Source organism: Canis lupus, chromosome 10 (genome assembly GCF_048164855.1).
Source record: "Canis lupus baileyi chromosome 10, mCanLup2.hap1, whole genome shotgun sequence".
Classification (NCBI taxonomy): Eukaryota; Metazoa; Chordata; class Mammalia; order Carnivora; family Canidae; genus Canis; species Canis lupus.
The window spans coordinates 30,507,059-30,522,329 of record NC_132847.1 but is presented as its reverse complement, the minus strand read 5'-3'; the positions used below and the strand labels follow the sequence as shown (position 1 = coordinate 30,522,329).

Here is a 15,271-nt window from a genome sequence, read left to right as displayed (position 1 = left end):
ATGCCGTTTTGCTGAAGGCGTTGCACTTGAGCAAATCAAGTGTATTTTCCCTTTGCATCAATCTTCCCTTCATCCCCTGGTTAGTTTTATTTTATACAGATGAGCAGAGATGGAAAGAAAGGCTATTTAACAGGAGCCCTCTGGCTAACCATGGAATGACCCGGGTGGCACTGAATGAGATCCCATTGCCACAGCAACGCTAATGAGCTGTGCGACAGTCATATCAGAAAGAGAAGGGAGTATTCCTCAATACTGCTGTGCCCCTTTCTCCAAAGAAGAATGCCTTTGTTTTGAACAGGGGTGAGATGCTAGGATTATAACTGTAGCCTGGAGATTGTTGGAATCAGTATTTGAATAAATAAATACAGAATAAGACACTGCTTGAAAAGATCTCCATTTCTTCAGTTTTTAATCTAGTTTAACCTTAAAGAAAACAGGTAGCACCCTGTGTTTTGGGAGAGTTGAAAAACAATGGGTAAGAAATCTTATGGAAAAAAAATCCTGACATTTCTTGCATAGACATTTGTTAATATTTCATTATCACACCCTAAACAAAGGTATTTAATAAAAGTAGTAGATAGTAATTAAAACAAAGAGGAAATGAATTGTGAGAAGAATTACTTATAACAAGGAGGTTATATTAATGGTTATATTAATGGTTCCTATGCCCTGAATAATCATTGGAAGAGTGAGACTACCCAGTAGGTGAAATTACTTTTTCTCTGATCTTTCTGTGATTGACTTTCATTAATGAAATATTAGTCATAGTTTAACACCATAAACAGCCAACACTATTTTTTTTTTAACTTGAAAGAGAAAAAGGATGTTGGTCTTTCATTGTGCTAATTCTCCTTCCAGGTGTTAGGCTAACTTGGAATCTTAGAACACACTTAATGTATGTCTGCCTGATGGGAAAATCCAATGCGGGTCCACTATGTAGCTATCAGTTATATAATCTTGGAAAGAGGAATGAAGGGGTATGGATTTTGCTCTTCAGCTTGAGGCTCAGTATTTTCAGAGGTTTTCTCCCTGGAAACCACATTCTTGGCTCCATTAGTATTGGCTATTAGGGGTACACTGCCCTGTTCCTCACAAATTGAACCAGTGGATAAAGGAGATTTGCTGAAGGAGGACTCAAGCATATCTCTCCAACCCCCCTTTAAAGCCTAAAGGCAGAGGCAAGGAAGAATTTAATTCTAGAGCTGAAGGAGGACTTTGAGATCATTTTCTTAAACAAAAATTTTAGACTTAAGGAAACAGTCTAGGGCAAGAAAAGAAAAGCAACCTGAACAAGATCACAAAGCTGGCCTGTCAAATGGTTTTAAAGCAGAAATTTGGGAGGAAGAGGGGGCTGCATGACTATCTGCTTTGTAAATGTTTTGATTGTTTTTATTTTCTTATTTTATTCTTACACCTTAATTTTCTCCCTATAGGAAGAGGGCAGAGTCTGATTCTAGAAAGAGCAGCATACCCAACAGTAAGGAAGTCCCTTCACACCATCCAACAGACCCAGTAGAACTGAGGCGCCTTAATTTTCAAACACCAGGTAAGAGGCAGGACTCATCTTGCCCATGATACAGTATTTATTGAATGTTTTTTGGCCAACTGATACTGCCTTAAGAGATAAATGCATCACTTTATTTAGAACAATTTTGTTTATCCTGCTTTTTTAATTGTAATATTATTGATATTCACCAAACGTAAGTCTTGAAAGGAAACAAAGTTCTTTTTGCAAATCTGAGGTGGGATAGTCATGAGAAAATGTGTAATTCGTCTTCATAGTTTGGAAAAACTATAATCTTGCAAGAATATCTACCATTTGGAGAGTTAACATAGCTCATTATTTTTATTGACACTTGTTTGGCAAGAATTCAGTTTCTCATCTTGTAAAGTGAATGACTGAATGGATGGATGGATGGATGGATGGATGGATGGATGGACACTGCATCATTCATACCATTGGGAAAGAATAGATTTATTTTATATTTTCCTATTAATTTGTGTCTGTGTTACACTGAAGAAAGGGAGAGGATAAGAGGGAAAGAAAGTGAGACAAAGTGAGTTTCTTTTCAAATATAACCTATACTGCATGTCACCACAAATTTAGGTTTCTTATGGGGAGACACATAAAGTGATTGAGGATAGTAAAAATACACTTGTTTCCTAAAGAACATTAAGTGCTTCAACAGAGCAAACCTGTCGTTCCCACTGAGGGGCATTTTGTACAGTATTATTAATTCGAGGCCAGCTCTATTTTGCTTTCTTTCAAATAAATTCATTTATACAAAATGAATGGAAAATAATAAGTGGCAAGGAGATCTCAAAACATAAAACCAAGTGACACTGTTATAATACCTAATAATAATTAAGAAAGTAAAGAACTGATCTAAGAAGTAATTAAAATTTGGTTGTGTTATTGTTCTCCAGATTGTTGGCAAATGTGTCAGATGGATGTCCTCACTCACAGTAGGACACACCACAAGTTTATTAAAGTACACATTTGCAGTGAATCACTTTGAATTGAAAATACAACTTATTGTATTTGGCATATTTTCTCTTTTATGTGTAGGTGTATCACAGTAACTAGTAACAATTCAGTTGAAAGAAGCACCTGGAATTTTCAAAGTAGCTATACAAAAATATATATCTTTGCTTTTAAAAAGCAAAGATATACCTCCAACAGCATAAAGGTAGAAGAAAATGTTCATGTAGCCAAAAATCTCTTGTATGTATTTTTTAAAGGGCTGATAAGTATAGACTACTCACATGTGATGATGACTGAACAAACTTACGCAGTCCTCTGGGATCATTGTAGTCTCTCAGATGCTCCCTGTTGAGTCTCTATCTAGTACTCCATTAAGGCAACTAGAGATGAATTGAATTACTGTAGTAAACCTTTTCGGTTCACTTTCTGAAATACTACTGTGCTGACTTTTTTAAGCTACAGGCAATTTCTTAATAATGGACCCGGGAATTCATGTACTTTTTAACTTGGCCAAACCAGTGCAGAGAGGACCTAAAAGCCAGAGATAATGTGCTACAGGATTTCTTTATAAGAGTAGCATGTTGTGGAAGTAGAGTAAATGATTGTTACTCAGTACCTTGCTGCTCGGCCCTGCCCTCATCTCCTCCTGCTTTTATGTGAAGTGTGATCTATACTGGAAACAACCTTAGTCTTCTAGCAGTGACAGAAGCATAGTATATGGTGAGTGGAAGGTCGGAGACAGTCCCAGAAGAAAAGAACCAGTAGGAATACTATCCCTCATCTACTCCAGCACCAACAAAGAATGTTTCCAGGCATAAATAGGAAGTATGAATGGGAGCTGTGTAGAAAGGATTGTTAGCAGAGTGCTGGCAACTACAAACAAGGGAATAGAAGTGACTTCAGCCAAGAGATCTCTGTCTATAAGTACTTCTCACTTTTATAGGCAATTTTGCAAATATGGTCAAATCAAAAAATATATATATATATAAAGAATCTAATTTCCCAGTGTATGTGGGAATATTAGATCTATTTATGGAGAGAGCCCTTTACATTTCCTAGAAGTCCATGGAAAGGATAATGAATGTTGCCATTGAAGGGACATTGCTTATCTCATCAATAGCTTTACAAAATTAAAATGGAGGCCTAAGTTTATAGATAGTATCGTCTAAGTAAGGTTAGACTCATTACATCAAATGAGTAATGGAAGAAAGTGGGCCAAATGAATAAAGAGGAAGAAAGGAGATTTAATAAAGAAAGACTAGAATAGGAAAAATTGTCCTAAGATCCTAGCACATCTGCTCACTGGGGAAGCACTGTGTTGTGCCTTTTAGCTCAGGTAAGCAATCTGCTTGAGTTTGATTTGTTGAAACAGTCTATTTGCCTCCCAAGCTCAGTGATGTGACCGGCTGTCCTGAAAATTTCATCAGTTTACAAAGAAAATAGACTCAGGTGTTAATGTGAAATTCATAAAAATGTGACCATTTGCTTCAGCCAGTATAGATTCTCAGCAATGGCTACAAATTGCCTTAATTACTTGCCAATAGGATGAGAGCAGAAGGTAGGGTTTCTAACCAAATAACTTTTTGTGCTTTTTCCTCTCCTCTTGTTCACAAATAATCAAGGGCTTTCCTGGATAATGCCATAAAATGACCCTTTAGTAGGTGTTGCGCAGTAAATGATATGATGTTCCTAAATTTTTGGATTTTAAACCTTTCAGTGTCTACAATGTGCTTTTGTATACCTCATACCTTTGGAAGTATAATCGTTTATCCACAAATATAAAATATGACATTCTTATTAATGGTATGCATAAGGAGGGAATTAACCATCCACATCTTCACTCCAAACAAATGACTTTCAATGAAATAAAAAATCTCTGATTCATATATCAGCCCCTAGCACCTGAACTTGTTCATGAAATCAAATTCACTTCCACTTCTGATGGATCTGTTGGGGGAGATAAAAATGCCAAACAAACATTTCCATTTGAAATTCAGTAGGTATTTCAGAAGGTAAAGGAAGCACAGCATTTAGTTCACTAATTCTATTAAATCTACTTTTCTTTAAAAAAACTCATGAATGAAAATCTATTTACTTTTACTTTTTAAGTATTTATTCTTGTTGAAGAACCTAGAATATAAGGAGGCAGACATTTTTCCCTCAGTCCTACCCCATACCCCAAATGTATTGAAAATGCATTCCAAGTTTCATACATATACAGTATCTTGAAAGTTTAAATACTTCGAAGAAATATACCCTTCACTCTGGTACCACAGATATACTTATCGCTGGGTCAGGAAAGGGAAATCAGATTTCTGTCCACTGTCTCTCCAGTAAGACACAAAGTAAATGCAGAGAAACCAGTTGTCTTCAGTAAAACCATCTTTGCAAGGTGTGGGATGTGAAAAAAACACTGCTTTAGCACATTTTATAAATTTTGGATGACAACCTTGTCACTGTATTTGTGAAACACTGCATTCAAGCAGCTGAACAGGATGAGGAAGACGAGCATCTTCCCAAGAACAGGTGGTGCCTCTGCTTATGTGTATTTCCATGAATGTGTTTTTAGCCAGGATACTGTCGGAGTCGGCAGTATTCAACTAAGTTGTATTTAGAACCTAAACTACTAAGCCTATTAAAAAAATATAGTTGGCAATAATTAGTCATCAGTTATTGGTATTGTGAAACATGCAATTCAAATGCCATTGTTTGTATCACCCATGACCTACAGAATTAGTGTACTAAGTATATAAGAAGGTATCATTTAGTTAGTAAGGTAGACTTATCACCTCAAATAGAAAATGAAATAAAACGAGAAAAGGAGAGAAGAGATATTGTAAAAGAATATGCTAGATTTATTAACTGCTAATCAAGTTTTGCAAGTCTTTAAGTTCTGCAGAGGAAGAGAAAAATAATCACTTATTAAAAGATGATTTTAAAATAAACCTCTATTGGGGCACCTGGGTGGCTCAGTCAGTTAAGCATCTGCATTCAGTTCAGGTCTTGATCCCAGGATCCAGGGATCTGGTTCCTCATTTAGCTCCCTGCTCAGTAGGGAGTCTGCTCCTCCTTCTCCCTCCACCCCTCCCCTGGCTTGTGCTCTCTCTCACCCACACTCTTTCTCAAATGAATAAATAAAATCTTTTTTTTTAAGATTTTATTTATTCATTCATGAGAGACATAGAGGGAGAGAGAGAGAGGCAGAGACATAGACAGAGGGAGAAGCAGGCTCCTCATAGGGAACCCGACATGGGACTCGATCTTGGGTCTCCAGGATCAGGCCTTTGGCCGAAGGCAGCGCTAAACCTCTGAGCTACCGGGGCTGCCCAAATAAAATCTTTTTTAAAAATTAAAAAAATAAAAGAAACCTCTATTAATCTTCATGTATCTTTGTAGGCAGGAGTAGCTGGGTATGCATTAAGATGAGTTGATAGGTGAGTTACATGTTAAACATAAGTGAAATGTATCCATTACCCTAGGTTTGGAGGAAAGTTCTTTTTTTGTCTAAAAAATTTCCAAGTCTTCTTATAACCCATACCTCAAATAATTATTTTTCTTAATTACAAAAGCAAGACATGTTTATTGGGGGGAATTGTGTAAAATAGAAAATAAGCATGTTAACAATTGTTGTACATGGGTTGTGGCTACACAGGTGTTCATTTTAGTAAATATTTTATATGTTTGAAAATATTCATAGATTGGAAAAGGTGAAAAAAGCACTTTTAGAAAAGAAAAGGCAGGGGATCCCTGGGTGGCTCAGTGGTTAAGCACCTGCCTTCAGCCCAGGGCATAGTCCTGGAGTCCCAGGATCGAGTCCCAGGTCGGGCTCCCTGCATGGAGCCTGCTTGTGTCTCTCCCTATGTCTCTGCCTCTCTCTCTCATGAATAAATAAAAAAATTAAAAATCTTTAAAAAAAAAAGAAAAGAAGAGGCATATTTAAAATACAAGTAAAAGATTTCCTGTAACTACTCCAAATTTACCCTTCAGGAATAGTTACCATATACAGCCCCATGCCTATCCTTTTCAGATTTTTTTTTCATATGTATATTACAGTTCTTCAATTGATAAAAACATGTAGTAGGGATATAGACAGACAAACAGGTGCATATACATAAAATTTCCTGTTTTAACATTTAACTACATAAACATAGACCTTTTCCCAAGTTAGCGTTTAGGCTTTATCTCCTTCTTAGCAGCCAGTGGTATTGATGTTATTCTTTTCTATGGACAACACAAAATGTATTGACTCATTCGTTATTAATGGAGGCTATTTTCCATATTTTACTCTTGCAAATAATACTGCAGTGAACAGTACTGAGCTCACATTTTTTCACATCTTTGTTGCTACCTTCAGATGTTAGACACCTGGAAATGCAAGTACAAGGTCCTAGGGTAGGCACATTTGCCATTTTGATAGAGATTACCAATTACAGATTTTTTTTTTGAAATACTGTAAAAAGCTTTTACTTACAGTGTGGCAGCCTCTCTGAGCCTTGGCCTCTAGCATTGGATAGAATGACTAAAATAAATATAGTATCATCAAAAGATGATATATAAGAAAACCAAAGAAGCTACTGATGTGTGTTCATATATCTATCTTATCCCAACAAAGCAAACTTAGAATTTCAGCATCTCAGAGAAATAAACTTGCTTTCTAGTACAAAGGTGTAAGGAAACATGTAGCTAATAGCATCATATAGTAATCCAGTCACCACCTTTCTCTGTGCCTACAAAATTCTTCCTCTCTGCGGCCTTTTGGTTGCCTCGTCAATTACCACCAGAAATGTTATTTTTTTCCTGTGAAATTCTTTCTTCTAGTATTTGCCCCTCCATCTCACATCCCTCTCTCTGCCCACCCCCACCAAACACACACACACACACACACACACACACACACACCTTCAAACAAAAACAACAAAAAATTCTAGGATTTGTACTTGCACCTTTTAAGAAAAGAAATTTAAAAATTGATGATCAGATGTTACAACATAAAAGCCTCATTTTCATTCTGAGGATGACCTTAATATGTTTTGCCCTAAAGCATACATGGATGCTAGGTGATTGATGGGCTGTGGGAAACAGTAACAAACTGGCAAAAACTTGTCTAATCAGAAATAGCAGTATCAGCAGCAGAAATGTCTGCACAGCAGCTGAATGGGCTTTAAAAGCTTTTGAGGCATCTCTTCTGATCCATTAGTGCTATTAATTGGATCAATGCTAACAAAATCCATTTTTTATATATACTTATCTTCACCTTTTATACTGTAAGAAACTTACATATATGATCTTGCTTAGGAACACCATCTGTGTTCTTTATATTTAAAAAATCTTGGCTCATTGAATAGAAATAGTAAATCTCTGATATAAAGAAACATGGTTTGTTCAAATTCTGTATTCTGAGAAATCCTCCGTAAAAATGAGTCTTATTTATGCTCTCCAGTGCTTACCTGAAAATGTGAAAGATTGGAACATCTTCCCTTAATGATGATCCTGGTCATGGATTAAGTCAAATTGTCATTATTGTTCTGCCAAGTACCAATTAGATCTTATAAATCAATGTTCTCTTTTGCCTTTAATTCATTATTCATTTGTGAAACAAATTTAAATATTTCACTCAGGGTATTCTAAATAGTGCATAAATTATATTAAAATCTGACCAATAGTTTATAAGCTAAGTTTCTCTCTGTGACTGTTAACTTAGTTAAATATATTTTTATCAGAGCAACATCATTGATTTGATGAACAAATTATTTTCTCCCTGTTCCATGACCACAAATTGTTCTCTAGACTTTATCTCGCCTTTGTTTGGAAAGGAGAACCATGAAGAGAGTATTGTTGAATCATCACACATATATCCTAACAGAAAAAAATCATCTCGTAAATGTTCTACCACTATTAGTGACCTCAGCAGCTCTACTTAGCAAAATAATTATAAAGTGGTTATTGGCATTAAATGCAAGATGTTAACATTGCCAAAATAAAGCAAGTATTTGATAGACATTTCTCTGTAGATATTTGAAGATAATGTCAATTAGATTACTTAGTAAAAAAAGAACAATATTCAGAAGGCAAAAACATTGTAAATTGCAGATTTTTAAAAAATCTGCCAAATACTACTACAGTTTTTAACATTTTGAATGTATACCTTTAGTGTATCTTTAGTTACGTGTTCATGTAAACTCACAAAATGTTGACATGAGGCAACTGGTATGTATAGGAGCGCCTCTTCCCCCGTCCCCACCACTGAACAGGCTTGCCTTCAAATGAAGCTACTATTAACACTTAGTTTTCTCTAACTGAGGATGGTTTATGAGGATGGTTTATGATGGTTTACTATGAGCATAATAGCTCATCACATCTGTGTGTCAGAGCATAATACCCCAGACATTTTCACAGGCCCATACTTATGTACATGGCACCACTCTTCTCGAGCATTCAATGGTGTAAGAGGCAGTATGGCATAATGAAAAGTGGCCCAAATAAGAAGTGACAAGTTCTGGGATCAAATCCCCCATGTAGCCTTAGTTTTACTAATAGTGATGACCTTGATCCAGTCCTTTTCCCCTCTGGGCCTTTTTTTCCTGATTGATAAAATTAATATGGAAAGGGAGAGGAAACAAATGAACTTGCAGAGGGTATGTATGAGAGATGTATACATTGTCACTGCTCCCCCCCAGACAACACTTGATGTCTAGTCTGTTTACTTGTGGATACAAGCATGCTGTCACTCTCCACCTGCTTGGATTTTAATTTACCAACAGAAGGAACATTTTGCTCTTTTAAAAAAGATGCCGCAATTTTGTTAGCCATATGTGGCCTGCAAAGTTCTTTTCTTTGACTCCCACTGTATTTCAACAAAATTTTGAGGCAGCAGTGAAAACTGAGGAAATGTCACATCATACTCTGGGTTTGCAGTTTCTACTAAAATCGTGAGAAATACTTAAGTCTGATTCTGCAGTTCCACCTGGAAGATATCTCCTAAAGCTGAATAGCATGGCCCGTATAGAAGGTCTCCATAATCTACTGCAGCCCCAAACATGACCCTGACATTGAGAATGAATATCAGTTGCCATTCATCTCATGCTTACTTTTATTTTTAATATAATAGAGATTTTTTTTCTTGAGCTTCCTTGAAAATAGGGAAATGAAAGCCAGCCATAGAAGCCTGCCTGCTGCAAGGGAATGAGTATGAGCATGTCTGTTTGTGAAAGCCTTCACCATGCCCTGCCTGGTGTCTGTAATCATTTACCTTACCCACCTGCCTCTCTCAGCCCCTGAAGACTTTGCACCCTGGTTGAGAAGACCATAATCGCCATTCCAGAATTAAAACAGTAGAAAGATGCCAAAACCACTTAAGATTTTATTTACTAGGGAGGCCTAGGTGGCTCAGCTGTTTAGCAACTGCCTTCGGCCCAGGGCGTAATTCTGGAGTCCCAGGATCGAGTCCCACATCAGGCTCCCTGCATGGAGTCTGCTTCTCCCTCTGCCTCTGTCTCTGCCTCTCTCTTTGTGTCTCTCATGAATAAATAAAATCTTTTAAAAATATATTTTATTTACTAGATGGACTAATGTACAAAGTCATTTAACTTTTCTGGGCTTCAGAATCGTCCTGTATAAAACGGAAAGGCTGGACTAAGTAATCTCTAAGGCACCTCTCAGTTTAAATGCCTTTTAATTCTTAAAAGGAAGCTCTCGTGACATTACTATCATAAATATGTACCTACTAAAAGTAGCCATCATGGTTTTTCCTCCAACTTAACTGAGGCAGAGTTCAGTGACTATACCCATCCATTTTTCATGTTGACAGTATATATTGTAGATATCATAGCTTCAAAACAAAAGCACTGTTCAGATTCAACGTGTGTCTTTAAAATGCACTTATGGTGTCCATTTGTAGCTTTCAACTGATAAGGTCATGACCCTGGCAAGTCCTCATCAGCTGTGAGCTGCAATTCAAGTTCTTTGATACTGATAATAGCTAAAGTGCTAAAGCTCACTAAATGGAGAATCAAAGCAGATTCAAGGTATTACTAAAAGAAAGCTGAGTGCGTTCTCATAAATCCTGATATAATCTTGAATGGAAACAAATAAATGAGTTACAGGCCCCTCATCATAATTTCTGCTGGACTGACAGCCATTGCAAAGAAACTTTAAAAATATAAATGCCCGGTTCATACCCCCAGGACTCTAATTAACTGGTCTGGTGTGCAGCCAGGAAAAAAAAAAAAAAAGAGTGTTAAGGCACCTCAAATGATGCTAATGTAAAAACACTTGTCTAATAAAAATATTTGTATACTGTGAGCAATAGCCAGATTGCCCAGCCAAAATTGACAGTGATGTCAATTTCATAGTTTCCTTAGTGTCTACTTTTCCATTCAGAATCTAACATGCTTGATGATATCACATAAAATTGTTTCCAGGTTGGACAATGGAGAAGTTTGGGGAGAACTATTTAACAGTATTTTTTAGTAGCTCTTTGGTGATTATTTCCTGGTATGAGCTAGAGTTTCATGTTAGAGGAGTTTCATCCCAGATTTATTAAGTAGCATAACTTTTATGATGATGTTTGTTTCAAATTTGTGACATCGTACTTTTGCGCTAGCCAAAGAAAATAGTACCGAACTTAAATAATTCAAAAAGTTGATCATTCAACTGCATAGACTTTCTAGTTTATAGACAGTAAATTCTTCCTCCAGCTCGAAGAAAAGGTACAATAATGTTTAGAACCCTTACATGAGAACTGTGTCCAAGAGAGCCTTCTCTGTTCCCTATGTTTAGAAGTCCTATCTACCAGAAGTAGAAATGAGAGTTATAAAGAAGAAGGTGACTCCAGAAGTTACCTAGCTCAGCAGTTTTATTTTACAGATGAAAAATTGAGATTCTTGATAACAAGTGATTTGTCCTTATTAGTAGATGGCAAAACCAGAAGGAGAACTCCTATCCATATTCTAGTCTAGAATTCCTTCTCCTGTACCATCAGAATCCCACAAGTTCTCCTCCTCTGGAAACATCCATTCTGCCATTTTTACTTGTGCTAGAATTGTGATGCAACATGATACATATTGATTTGTCTAAAATAAGGATTCTTGAATGCTATGTTATCTTTGCATGTGATATATACATCCTGATTTAGAAGGTAATAAGTCAGTACAGGTTTACTTGGATCTCTGTATAATTAGCTTCCAAAGTAAATATGTTGATCACATCTTTGGTTGATTATTATGGTCTTGTACTGCTGTTATACTAATATTTTTCCCATCTCCAACTGGCTTTACTTTTTGCAGCTTTGAGCAGTAATTCAGTCCCCTACGCCTCCCTGATTGGCTCTGTGTCCTCCCTCTCTAGCCAAACCACCACTCAGTCCATATATGATAATAACTCTCTCCCACGATTCGCTCGAAAAGGTCTAAACATCTTTGTCTCTTTATTTTCTCTGTTAAAGCACTGTAATGGATGTCCACATCATTCCATTTCCATTACCAGATAAGCCTTGAGTCTCTTGTGCCTTTGCATCTTCATTCTTGCCATTGGGGATGCCTCATCTGGATAAGATCCCTTTAATTGTTAGACCACTGTCACCCACCTACTCCCTCTACAGAATGTAAATTAGTTCGATCCTACGATCTGTATGAAAAGTTTCAGAAATGGGCTTCAACATTTTTGGTCCAAATACATAATTATATCTGCAACAAAGAGGCACTACTTCTAAGCCAACTCATTTTTATGAGATCTTCCATCAAGATTTTAGTTGCCTGGAAGCTATAAACACTAAGACACCACTTATCATAGCACTGTGCTAAATAATTGTCTGGAAGAAGCAAAATAGTTTTTTACTTAACTTACCAGAACCATTGTTAAGTTGGCATTTGAGATCATGGAACTTACTGTGTGGCTTTCAATAAATTGCACAATTTCTAAAATGTCCACAAAGTAAGCACATGTCGAGTTGACTTGATGGTCACCATTGCAGAGCCTAATACCTTCCAGAGAGTCCCAGGACAGCAGAATGTAAATAAGACTTCCAGTTTGAGCTCCTCCCCCATTCTTTTTCAGCTTCAGAAGCTTCCCTGGGGGGCATGCTAGTTCAAGTTTTTCTAGCCAGCTGGAATTTGTATACATAAGACTTGAGTCATCGATGCTCTCTCATGATACTCTTAAAAAATTAATCACAAAGAAATAAAATGTAAATCACATGAAAAATGAGAAGACATTGGAAAGATACAGGAATTATCAAAATTAGTGGTGGATTATTTTTAACAGAATCTGTTAAATTAATATCACTTCAGCTGGCCGACTGAACTAAGACGTGCTGTCCCTGTCACTGCTTTCTTTCTTTTTCCATCTTCTTTCCCTCCTTATCCCTTCACCATCTGCTCACTCTCCTGCTTTCATTTCCCATTTGTGGACAAAGATGTTTACACCTGAAGTAGATTGTAGGTTCGCTAGGGGTTGAATAACGGGGATCTGGGGCAAATACTACAAAGCTGTTAGCATGGCCATTTCTAAATATCCAGGTGAAAGCTACAACCCCAACCTCTACAATCTGCTACTAGTGGAAACATTTTTGAAACTCAATAAGGTGTCTAATTTTGTCATCAGTGATGATCATTTATGAACTGTGGTGCATGTCATTCTTTGTGTCCATGTTTGCATGTGAATGTCAGTCGCCTCCAGGTTTGTGAAATATTAAAGCGATCTTAATCAAGTCACACAATGTCTAGTGAATCCTGTAAAAATGTGCAGCATTTTTATCAGTCCTTTAAAAAAAGAAGTATATCAGACTATCCATTTCATTTTTTTTTAACAAATCCGTTCTATTTTATTTTATTTACATCATCATTTCCTTTGCAGGTTCAGATGATTCCGGTTACCCTGGTAACCTTCATTCTTCAAGTTAGTTTTCCTTGATTATGCATAAGTCACTTTATGTTTCCTATCAAGCTACTACTCTTTCCCTTTTAGGCCTTCCTCAGTGTCTGTTTTCTTAGTTCACTTTACACCATTTAATTCCACACAATTTCCATTTCACACAGTGCAGGAGAAGGAGTTTGAAATGACATAACAGTCATTACTCAAAGCAGAAGTTGACATCAAGCCTGACTCAGTTTTCTCCGCTAGCTAACTGCATTGATTTGTAGCACAATAACGCTTTCTTTCACACTAGGAGTGTTAGTTTGGGGATTATGCTTGGTGACTTTTCATTTGGCTACAAAATTCATCCTTCCAGAGCATGTCCTGCTTTGAGTAACCAAACTATCTGCCTGCTTCCTCACATTAAACATCTTTACTACTCACATATTTTCAGGCCATTTCTAACTATAGTATTCTCTATATTTCGGAATAGTCACCATCGTTTTCATTTGTTTTCAAGTGTGTTTCTTCTTTCCTTTTAATAGGTATGGCTAGCCATCCTCCAATTCCTATCTTGGAGCTTGCAGATCACATTGAAAGGTTGAAAGCAAATGACAACTTGAAGTTTTCCCAGGAATATGAGGTATTTCAGTGCATTTGTACTTGGAAGTAATTTGAAGAGTTATCCTCCTTTTAAGACCATATTCTTAAAAACAAACTTCATTGGTGTTTTTTCTTTTAAATATGACTCCAAATTGGATATAAAAATTGATAGCAAATAGGCAACTAAAAAGTTTCTATACAATCAGTATAGTAGTTGCAGTTTTAGGATGTGTTGAATATATTATATTCAGTGTTACTTAATGAGGTTGATTTTTTTCTTTTCTGGTTTTATGTTCATAGGATATATTGAATTGATGAGCTTTCGTATACTAGATGGTTGCTAAATACACTAATTCATGGGCAGAAACCCCCCTGAAAGAGAGAGGACAGAGAACAAATTGATTTCTCTGCATCCTTCGTTTCCTTGACCCGAAAACCCTTTGATTATGTACACAGACATGTATATGTGCATGATTTTACCCTTTAGTCTTACAATAATGCTAGAGTTAATATTAAGATAGTAATATGTTCCTAGAAAGTTGCCTATTTTTGAAGCAATGATAAACTGAATAGTATCTTAAGTTCTGTGTGAATTCTTGATGAAAGTGAATGAATATATTTGTATATTTGTGTGTATTTGAATATTGTAGTATTTATCAAGCAGGAAGTTTTAAAATGGGATATTTCTGGTATTCCCCAGCAATAGGAATTCATACTGAAACCAAGTCATGAATTGACAACTAAATCATCATTATTCTTTTAGACCAAGTTTGACTTAGCATAAGATTAAAAGGTACAACTAGAGTCTTGTTGTTGTGCCAAACAACAAAAGGTTATTGGGTGCCTGAGAAGCCCAAATACTGCTGCAAAGAGTTGCTATTGATTTACTTAACAGAGAATCTTAAAACACATCCCTGTTACCCCTCTTGTTTCTGTTGTATCAATTTTTTTTTCCTCGAGTTTTTATTTAAATTCCAGTTAGTTAACATACAGTGTAATAATTGCTTTCAGGTATAGAACTTAGTGACTCATCACTTATACACAATACCCAGCGCTCATGATAACCTGTTGTATCAACTTTAAATGAGGCTGTTGGACTAGATGATCTCTCAGTTTCTACCAGTTCTAACATTCTTAAAGGATTCTTTTTTAAGATTATTTATTTATTTGAGAGAGAGAGAGAAAGAGACCACGAGTGCACCAGGGCATGTGCACAAGTGGGGGGAGGTGCAGCAGGAGAAAATCTTCAGGAAGACACCCTGCTGAGCAGGAGCCCATCACGAGGCTCCATCTCAGGACCCATGAGATCATGGCTTCAGCCGAAACCAAGCG

At 36.6% G+C, this 15,271-nt stretch overlaps 1 protein-coding gene across 38 annotated transcripts in view; it reads left to right on the top strand.

Moving 5' to 3' along the window:
* The window catches only part of PTPRD (protein tyrosine phosphatase receptor type D), a 2,176,041-nt gene that overhangs the window by 2,050,309 nt on the left and 110,461 nt on the right, over window positions 1-15,271 (top strand). For 22 of the 38 annotated variants that reach the window (XM_072841294.1, XM_072841304.1, XM_072841303.1 and 19 more), the window contains 3 exons: window positions 1,434-1,546; window positions 13,337-13,378; window positions 13,882-13,979. In XM_072841294.1, the coding sequence (XP_072697395.1) occupies window positions 1,434-1,546; window positions 13,337-13,378; window positions 13,882-13,979 (253 nt within the window). The remainder of the gene's footprint in view (window positions 1-1,433; window positions 1,547-13,336; window positions 13,379-13,881; window positions 13,980-15,271) is intronic. The other 16 variants (XM_072841327.1, XM_072841326.1, XM_072841312.1 and 13 more) reach the window with 1 other exon arrangement.